Below are 10,368 nucleotides of genomic sequence, written 5' to 3' on the forward strand. Positions count from 1 at the left end.
TTACAGGTCCTTCTCAAACAAAATAGAATATTTTGATAAAGTTCATTCTTTCCAAAATGAAATTATAAAAATTTAACTTTCATACATTGTAGATTCATTGCACACCAACTGAAATATTTCAGGTCTTTTATTGTTTTAATACTGATGATTTAGGCATACAGCTCATGAAAACCCAAAATTCCTATCTCACAAAATTAGCATATCATGAAAAGGTTCTCGAGCTATATAAACGAGCTATTAACCTAATCATCTGAATCAATGAATTAACTCTAAACACCTGCAAAAGATTCCTGAGGCTTTTAAAAACTCCCAGCCTGGATCATTCCTCAAAACCGCAGTCATGGGTAAGACTGCCGACCTGACTGCTGTCCAGAAGGCTGTCATTGACCCTCAAGCAAGAGGGTAAGACACAGAAAGAAATTTCTGAACTAATAGGCTGTTCCCAGAGTGCTGTATCAAGGCACCTCAGTGGGAAGTCTGTGGTAGAAAACGCTGCACAACGAGAAGAGGTGAGCGGACCCTGAGGAAGATTGTGAAGCAGGCATTTCTGCAAAAGGATTCCCGACCAAGTATTGAGTGCATAACTGAACATAATTATTTGATGGTTGACTTTTTTTGTATTAAAAACACTTTTCTTTTATTGTTTGGATGAAATATGCACATTTTGAGAAGGACCTGTAGGTTGACAGGGTCTTTAAAATCTCCTTCAACAGATCTCAGCACACTGTTAGTGTAACCCTCAGCGATGTGCAATACTGTCTGCAGACATAAACATCTGTATAGCTGATACAAGGCTTTATTTTTGTTTCATCTGTACAGAGTACAGTCTTCTAAAGAAAGTCTGAAGTATCTCATTTAGTGCACCCTCAAACTACCAAGATCAACCGAACACTGCACTCAAAATCATGAAAAGAAACTTGTGCAACTGAGTGAAATGTTTGCCAATTTATTATCAACCGATTATGAAATATTGTTACTGCAACATGACATCTGTGAAACATTTTTCACAAAGATATATATATGTATATATTAATTTAGTAAAAATTGCATTTGCAGTTCACACTGTGTAGCTACACAGCATGCATGTCCATGTTTCAATATTTCCTTGTATAAAAATATTCACCTTTAAGCTTTTCCACAAGTCTTGTTGCTGTTAACATTCTGAGCTAGTGCATGCCGGTATCTAAAGCCAAAGGAACACGGTTATACAGATGATAGCCTATATAGCTGGCTGGCCAGATGATGTAAGAGTATCAGCTTATCAGTGATCCGTGTGAACATGCATGATTTTTGGAGTTTTAATATGAAAAGTGTAATATTTTTACCAACACTCCACATTTGTGGGTTGACCCCTGAGTAAGACATAAAAGGTGAAAGAAAAGTAAGAGGTGTAAAGCACAGTAAATTAACAGGAAAAAAAAAAACATGAAATGAAAATAAATCAGTAAACAGAAGATATAAATGCCTGGATCCGGACACAAAAATAATCTTGAAAGTCTCTGTTTATTTCTACACATAAGATCTAAAAATAAAAAAACTAGAATCGCTTCATCTGCCGTCTTTCTTGTCGTCTCTGCTTCTTCTCATTGACCTCCTCCTGGGGAACTGACGACTCCGCAGAAAACCAGGGACCGAGGAAGTTCACCCACAGTAACTGCAAAGCCCGTGCAGGAGCCTGAATTAGAGAAAAGTGAAAATAAATAAAAGAAAAATTACAGTTTACAATAAGAGTAGATTAGAGTAGATATCATAGGAAATGAACAATACTTTATTTTAAAAAAATACGTCTTAACTATTAATTAATTGACACTAGTTAATACAATATTTATTTTGACAATGTTTTTTTGTTTTTTTTATAATTTTATTTCTACATTTTTCCCATTTCCCCCCAATTCTCACAGCCAATTACCTAACCCACTCATTAGGACACCTTCTATCACTAATGATGCCCCAACACACCAGGAGAGTAAAGACTAGCACACACCTCCTCCGACACATGTGAAGTCAGACTCCGCCTTTTTTTTTAAACTGCACTCGGAGGAAAGCGCAGCGACTCGGTTCTGATACATCAGCTCACAGAGGAGTGATGAGGGGAAAGAGCGCCATCTACTGTACCCACCCAGAGAGAGCAAGACCAATTGTGCTCTCTCAGGGCTCCGGTAGCTGATGGCAGGTTACAATCATTACAATGTTTTTTTTACTAATGTCTCAATTCATTATTTACAACATTCTTAAACATTAAAATTTAGTATTGTGTAATAATGTATTTCCTAGTGTCATTTAACATTTTACAAAGTTTAATACTGTCGTAAGTACTGTTATTTGTGATATCAAAAGTTACTGAATTATCCAGGAGGAAATATTCTAGTTCTGCTGAGCAAAAAAAAAAAACAGCAAAATGTGAGTCTTACCAAAAGCCAGAGATACCAGAAGTAGGACGAGAGGGTACTGAGGACTTGAACTATAGCTGTTAGCAAGATAGCATCCTTAAGGTGCCTGCAAGTAAATAGAAATCAAATACTTAAACTAGAACAAAGAGCCAAAGTAATAAAGGTTTAAGTAATCTAGATGTAATAAAGGAGAAGATTGCAGAAAGATGGCACTTACTCCGCCATGCCCTGCTCCATGTTGAGGTCTATTCCTCCATCTAGTAAGCTTCCATCACTATCGAATGCTGGTTTAGCCATGGCAGCCATGGACCTGTAGCTGCCGATGTAGACGACCAGCGCAAACAGAAAGAGGAACTGAAACAGAAAACACATCAGCAAGTTCAGCTGTAGAGAACAGAAAGTGTTAAATTCTTCATCAGATCAGTAGATTTAAAATTCTTTCAATACTGCACATTAATTGGTTTGCAGGATGTTGTCAGTTTGTTGAATTGCTTTTCCAGGTGTTGTACCAAATTCTACCTTTCTGCCAGAATTTGACTCCCCTTCACAAGCCAGCACCACTTCGGATAGCTTGTATTTGTGTTTATAAATAAGGTTTTATCTACAGTTAAAGTAGATAAAGAATCGTAAAGCATCGTAATCTGTTGTACCCATACTGCTGCGTGACGCACCTGCACGCCAAGAGGAGTCAGATTTCCGCACAACAGTACAACAGATGGTCTGTGTACAGCGTTCTGTGGCGCACAGATGTAAACATGAGAAAAGAAAGCGGTTTTGCTGGACCAGTAAAACAGAAGAATAATCTAATAATCATCTAATAATCTATTTAATTCACTGAAACCTAAGTAGCTACATCTTTACATAGGGTGTGCCATATCGTATCGTACGTGATATCGCCAAACATTTTGAATATGGTGAACGATATTATACCCTGAAATATCGAGCCATATCACCCTCCCCTAATTTTTACATCAAAGTACTACTTTTTTGCCGTTTTTAGCTAAAAAAAAAAAAAAAAAATCACACTTTTTACATTTCCTATTATATATCTACCAGAGACAGATTATATCTGTCTAGTATCATTTATTTTACTTTAATCCTGGATATATGGAGATATTTGGAGTGCATTACAACATTCTGGATCATTGACTTCTGTTACAAATCCGATATATTTTTTTATATCTCAGTTAGCCATATCATATTGCATGCAATAATAAAATTCTTAATAATTTTTCTAATTCAGTGTTTAGTCATATCGCCAAAAGTATCGTTATCGTGAAAATACCATGAAATATTGTGATATTATTTTAGAGCCATATCGCCCACCCCTAATCATTACCATACCTTAAGTTCTCTCTGAAGTACAAAAAGCATGTAATGTCCATTTGGGTCACCCAGGAATGCCCACAGTCATTTGTCCCCCTGTTTTTCTGAGCACAAAAGCACTACTACCATCACGATAAGTGCTTTTGTAGCCATGATTGACATACTTTATGCTTTTCCCCGCGATGACCTACGAACTCACACAAGGATGCGGACGATGATTGGTCGGTGAAGTGTTGCCAGTCCCTCAAGAATGACACAAAATTTAAAATAACTGCTGTTGCCTCACAGCAAGATGGCCCGGGTTCGGTTCTCGGCTGGAGTGAATTGGGGATATCATTGTTATGCTGGGCAATGTATAGTGATAAAATATTCGTGAAGCCCTGTGATTCCCACCCCAACTAATAAGCATAAAAATTATATATGATGCACAATTTTTTTTTCTCTCAAGTATTATCAAATATATCTTGAATTCTGATAATATTTACATCTCAAATTAAAACATTGTGTAGCACATGACCACCTAATATACACATCTGGTATGTGTGACTCTCTTTTATAAATACTTTTATTCATAATAAAAACTACAATACAATACAATACACTTATACAATAGAACAATTTAATTGTCTGGCAAATAATGTGATGGCAAAAAAAACATATTTACAATTTGCCCTAGTTTTTAAACTAGATCACTTTTCATTTATCCACAGTGTACTTACCCATGTCCCAAATGAAGTATCATAGAAAAGAAGATTTACTGCTGCATAAATTGTCTGTAAAATGAGAAATGAGATAAAAGCAAACTCAGCATAAAAATCTTAATTATGATAAAAAAAAGTGATCAATAGAGCATTACATCAGTCTTACGTTGGCTCCCAATATGACTCTTGTGTAGAACTTCAGAGTGGCTTCATTTTCCTCATGGATTTGCTTTTTTCCTTTGGTTCCAACCTTACCTTTAGGCTGAGAAACGACAATTACAACAAATTATTAATGTTGCATTACATCTAATCACTATTCATTCATTTATTAAAGCCCTGACCATGCTGTACAAATGTATCTTTTCAGAAGAAGCTTAAACACAGAATATTACAGAATTTTACACAAATATAACTAAAGTTACATAGCATTAGTTAAGCAGATGTGCAAGATACAGTAGCAGGAAAAGAAAACAGTTTATAACAGTTTATTTAGGATTATAAGGTGAATATTAATGTATGTCTATTTTCTGGTTTTCATCTTTTTTCATACATAATGGCAGGCGCATTTTATTCGACACTAGTAAGGAACAGTGGTTTCGCCATGTTTTTCTTCTAATTTAGCAGGTCTTACCTTTTCTTTTAAAGTCAAACAAGCAATAAATGTTAATCTACACAGATGTCTCTCCTGAAAACTGTTTATTTGGGTGATTAAAACTCTTCCATTTATTTACAGTAACCTTAGATGATTGTGCTGCTAACTAGTGCAGTAGCATTAGCTTGCATTTGTAGCCTTTTTTTGTATTTACTACTTTTAAATAGTCTCGTAATTCAGAGGATCCAGTGATGTTTAGAAGGAAAATGTACACAAAATAAAAAATGTACAGGGTTCTAGCATATGAGAAAAGCACATTCATTGTGCCTTCAGCTCAGCCACAAAACCCCAAATATGGGCAAAAACAATCGCTGCCAGCTACAAAATGACAACATGACATCAGTTGTCTCTTTGCTTATAAAAGGAAAGAAAAAACTTCTGTTCACCTTGGCTACAGAAAGACGCTTTTCTCACCTGGCATTATGGTTACCCTCTGGTTTTTTATTTTTGACCCTACCCTCAGCTTAAATTAAAAAAAAGCCTAAACATGGAAGGGGTAGTTTGGGAAGGGGTGATGTATGGGTTTAGGGGCAGGGCAGGAGGGACAGCTGATTGGCTGAGCTGTAGCAGCATCGTGCCTCTGATAGCGAGATGTGAGCCGCAGATTATTGGATGTCAGCAGTGGGGAGGTATTATTTATTGTCTGATCTGCATATTGTGATGTATCTGCATACCAAAGTACACAAACTCATAATCCTCGCCTATAGCACAGTTTGACCTAAGATGCACTGCAGAGGCAGAAAGACCCCAATAAAAGCATTTTTGCTTTAAAGTTGAGGAAAGAGTTATAAAAAATGTAAGCAGGACTGGTATGTTTAGTCAAAGGAATAAATTTCAGCTATTAATGGACAAAATATGTTTTAGGGTTTAGTGGCTCTTTTTACCCTCATTATCCTTATTAAGGGTAAATTTATTTTCAGTTTATCAATCACACATTCCATCACTTTGTTTAAAACACTGAAGAAGAACGTGTCTAAAATTGCCTACACCTTATTAATGTAGCCTAATGTAATATTTTACTGCAAATATTGTGGGAACTCGCATTGGTAAGATGTTTTCTCTGATCTGTTTCTCTTTCTGCACAGTGCTGTAGTTGTGCTGACTCGCAATTGCAGAGTTTTATAGCCACCCCCCCCCCACCCCCCCACCCTAATTACACTGGGACAGCCCTCAACCTCGCCAGGCGGAGTGAATAGGGGGAGTGAGTAGGGGGAGTGAGTAGGGGGAGTGAGTAGGGGGAGTGAGTAGGGGGAGTGAGTAGGGGGAGTGAATAGGGGGAGTGAATAGGGGGAGTGAGTAGGGGGAGTGAGTAGGGGGAGTGAGTAGGGGGAGTGAGTAGGCGGAGTGAGTAGGGAGCATTATGAGAGAATGAGAAAGTCTCAAACATGCTTGTTTGGGATTGTCATTACCTAACTGCTCTGGTGGTCAGGAGGCATGAAACAGAGCTGGCATTAACAGACTTCTTAAAGTGGATTTTAAACACAAAGTCCCACAAGCTGAAACAACTGTAGTTGATAGTTCAGCAACAGTGAACCAGTAAAAAAGCTTCTGCCACATGCAAACTTAACTCTGTGCCCAGTATAGAAACCCTGCACTGCTAGGATAGTTAAACATTAGCCAACCCTAAAAGTAGGTTGTGTTTTAAACACAAGAAAGTGAAGATTGTGGTAGCCCAACTTATATCAGTTAACAGCCTCTCTTTTACTCTCCACTGTACAGGCCTGTACCAATAACTATAACTGAGACTAACTATATTTGTTCTAGTTTAAAATAAAATCATAATAATGCAATCACACTTTTTTTACACACTTTTTTACGAGCCCAATCCTCAAGGTCCAGTCTGTGTATACTGTGATGCAATAGTCACTGTGTGACGGGCCAAAATATTAATGAACTTCATTTAAATGTTAACAAACATGAAAGGAAACACAATGGAATTTCAACAGAAATATTGAGTTCATATCCACTGATTGCACAATAAATCAATAAATTTATCATGACACGCCTAGTGCACTGTACTGCACTTTTCTCTGTAGCTGCACTTTAATAACCAGGTAAGCAGAGCCAAGATTACATCAAAACTGAATGAGGGCAGAAGTTACCATCTTTTAGTGTAAGATTTTACTCAGCATTTGATTTACACAGATATGTCAAAGTCAAAGTCAAAGTCAAAGTGGTTTTTATTGTCATTTCAGCTATATACAGAGTACACAGTGAAACGAAACAACGTTCCTCCAAGGACCATGGTGCACATAAACACAGTGTAGACAGAACAATAGTGCAACAGTAGTGCAACAGTAGTGCAACAATAGTGCAACAGTACAATGTATAGATTAGAAAATGAATAAAATATTGTACTTTTGTGTTTGGAAACGGGTAGAAAACATTCTTTATTCTATAAAGCTACTGACCCTGATAGCAAAGAGCAATAACAGAATTACTAACACAAACGGACACTATTGTTAATTAAATGCTCCTTTCTACAATAGCAAGAACTATAGGACTATAGAACTATAGAAGACATTATCAACAAGAGGTTTAATACAAACAATATATACATAATAATATATCATTGAATCAATGCTAAATCAACATAAACATTTATGTGCACAAATAAATCAATTCTGTCTTTGGCGATCAATGTTGTTTCAATGCATTAAGGGATAAATGTTGAATCAAGTAACCTTTGCTATCAGATAAGTGTCCCTCAAACTGCCTCTTTTTAAATTAACTGTTAATTATTAAACTATATGCACAGGTACCACTGTAGAATAAAGTGGCCATTAAAACAGATTAAAACAAAGACAATGATTTTTTTTGTTGTCTAAATGAATGATGAATAAATACATCTATTTTACCTGTTAAAGTTTTTTCTCAGCCTGTTAACCTAGGAGTCACTATCCAGATAGCAAAAATACTGTATTTTTGAATTAACGTTAATTTTTCCATCTCTAATGCACTGAAACAACACTGATCTCTGACGACCAATCTGATTAATTTGATGATATTGATTCAAAATTATGTTTTATATGAAATGTTTGTAATAAAATGTTATTTACTTACTACATTAAAAACGTACACGTTATAAGTTAATATTAGCTGGTAAGGCTAAGCGGAGTTAAAGTGTACTTACCGCCATTGATCCACTTTCTCTGTTAATTCCTGTGGTGTGATGTGATCTACAGGCTACAACAGAGCACTACCACAATTAACTTACACCATAAACAAATAAACTCCAAATAATATTTAAAATATTACCCGCAGTGTAAAATAACTACCACACTACAGTAACACATTAGCTGGCAGCTGTGTGAAGTCAGCAACAGCAGCCTGTTGGACAGCGGAAGTGAGCTTTTCAAAATAAAAGCCATATTAATCCAAGATTTATTAAATAACTGCAAAAATTTCAAACGTCTATTAATTCTTAGAATTGAGTAAATAATTTAACAAAAGCATTGTGTTAACAAGACAAAAAGTGTCATTAAAGGAAAAAAAAACATTTAATTAAAAATCGACTTAAAATATAACTAAACTGGACAAATGTCTAAACCGCCCCTGTCACAATCCCATTGTTCTGTTACTAATTACCTAAAATATTATCGTGATCTAATTGATTATTATTTTTTAAAATCTGATCACGCTCTGTTACTTAAAAAAAGTATTTTTAAAGCCACACATTCCAATAAAAAAAACTTAAAACGTGAATTTATGTAAAATTGGTTAATGCGGAAGTGAGCTTTTCAAAATAAAATAAAGTATAAATGTATTATAGTAAAGAGTGTAGTAAAGAGGTTGGTCTGTTTGAGTATCTACACTATATTGCCAAAAGTATCTGCTCGCCTCTTTGGCATTTGATGATATATGGCTTAGATGGAGCTGCTTATATGTGGAAACCCATTCCATAAAGTTCTCTACATTATACTCTTTTTGAGCTAATATGAAGGCAACATAAAGTTTGGAGGTCTGTAGTGATCAGTCATGTAAAATACTAGAGACACAAAGTTAAAGTACAAGTGCTCTATCAAATAGTGATAGAAAATAAGTGTTCTTTAAGCTCCACACTTAAGTGGAAGTAATATAAATAGTATTCAATATTTTATTGTATTTAATTATTGCAAGTACAGTACTGTGTTATTAGTCTAATTATTACAGAAAGCAGTGATTAATTATAAGAGTGAAAGGCAGAACTGGAGCAGCGAGATCTTCTTTTAAGATCAGCTTGATCTCTTGATTTACTCAATGATGAGCAGCTTCATCAAACCCGGTGAACCCAGTGCAGAGCATCAACCACTCTGACTTTAGTGATAATGTGGGTTTAGAATGATTCCTAACATTTTTATAATTGTAACTAGCAACGATGCAGCAAATAAACAATATATCAGAGTAAAAGTATTAAACACATCCAAAATGTGTAGTGACCCAGCTGTCTTTTCAAGGATGAATCAAAATTGAATTAATTTTGATGTTATGATTGAATCAAAGTTGGATTTTGATGATTTTGAAAAGTGAATCAACATTGATTATGGCCACATTATAACATGTATGTTCAATCTTTAATAAACCACATTTAATAAGCTCACATTTAAAAAACTATGCTGTGTTGAAATTTTTACATTTTAATTTTTACTCTCTCTGAATATACATCTCCGATGTATTGTGATGAAATGTAAAATGCTAATTCAAAAGGCAAAAGCAATCATCCTTTATTTTCACTCGGGAAAAACATTGAGGGTGACCCTCATTTACAATGTTGCCGAGCATTTGTAACATTAAAGGGATTGAACACATTTAATAATAAATTAGAAATAATAAGAAATAAAATAGTAAATAAAATAAAAAAGTAATAATTTTAAATCAACATTTAATAAAAATATATTTGTAAAGCAGAAAATTCTAAAATACCATAAAAACAAATTTGACACATAAAAAGTAAAAACAATTATAAAATAAGAAAAAAGATAATAGTAAAAGTAAAGTAAAATGTTAAAAATGATAAGAAATTATTAAATGAATAATAGAACTAAGAACATGAATGAAAATAGAAAACATTAAAAAAGTAATAATAAATAAACAAAAAAAAAATAAAAAAAAATAAAAAATAAAATAAGAAAAAAATAAAATAAGCAAAAAGTCATTTAAAACAATCACAGGCTTTCTGATGGTGATTAGAAACTAAATGTTTAAAATGATTCAGTGATCCCAGCGAGCTGAGCTTCAGTGATTCCTGTAGTGAATTCCAGTTTGCTGGCGCTGCTCTCTGTCTGTAGCTAAAAGCAGATTTTCCCAGTTCACTAAAATC

The 10,368-nt window shown here is 34.7% G+C and overlaps 1 protein-coding gene across 1 annotated transcript; it reads right to left on the minus strand.

The window, feature by feature from the left end:
• Positions 1-1,484: 1,484 nt before the first annotated feature.
• On the minus strand, positions 1,485-8,417 carry tmem208 (transmembrane protein 208). The gene is made up of 6 exons (XM_007235820.4): positions 8,203-8,417; positions 4,584-4,679; positions 4,436-4,489; positions 2,608-2,744; positions 2,412-2,496; positions 1,485-1,675 (listed from the first exon to the last, which is right to left on the minus strand). Exons 1-6 carry the CDS (start codon positions 8,206-8,208, stop codon positions 1,538-1,540), a joined length of 516 nt encoding a protein of 171 aa, XP_007235882.1. The 5' UTR covers positions 8,209-8,417; the 3' UTR covers positions 1,485-1,537.
• Positions 8,418-10,368: the final 1,951 nt, after the last annotated feature.

This window comes from Astyanax mexicanus, chromosome 16 (assembly GCF_023375975.1).
Source record: "Astyanax mexicanus isolate ESR-SI-001 chromosome 16, AstMex3_surface, whole genome shotgun sequence".
Taxonomy (NCBI): domain Eukaryota; kingdom Metazoa; phylum Chordata; class Actinopteri; order Characiformes; family Acestrorhamphidae; genus Astyanax; species Astyanax mexicanus.

Bases quoted from the DNA above. Each gene is read 5' to 3' on its own strand.
- tmem208 (XM_007235820.4), bottom strand. The intron at 4,490-4,583 runs GTAAGACTGATG...CTCATTTTACAG, and splicing joins GAGTCATATTGGGAGCCAAC to ACAATTTATGCAGCAGTAAA. The intron at 2,745-4,435 runs GTAAGTACACTG...TTTCTGTTTCAG, and splicing joins ATACTTCATTTGGGACATGG to TTCCTCTTTCTGTTTGCGCT.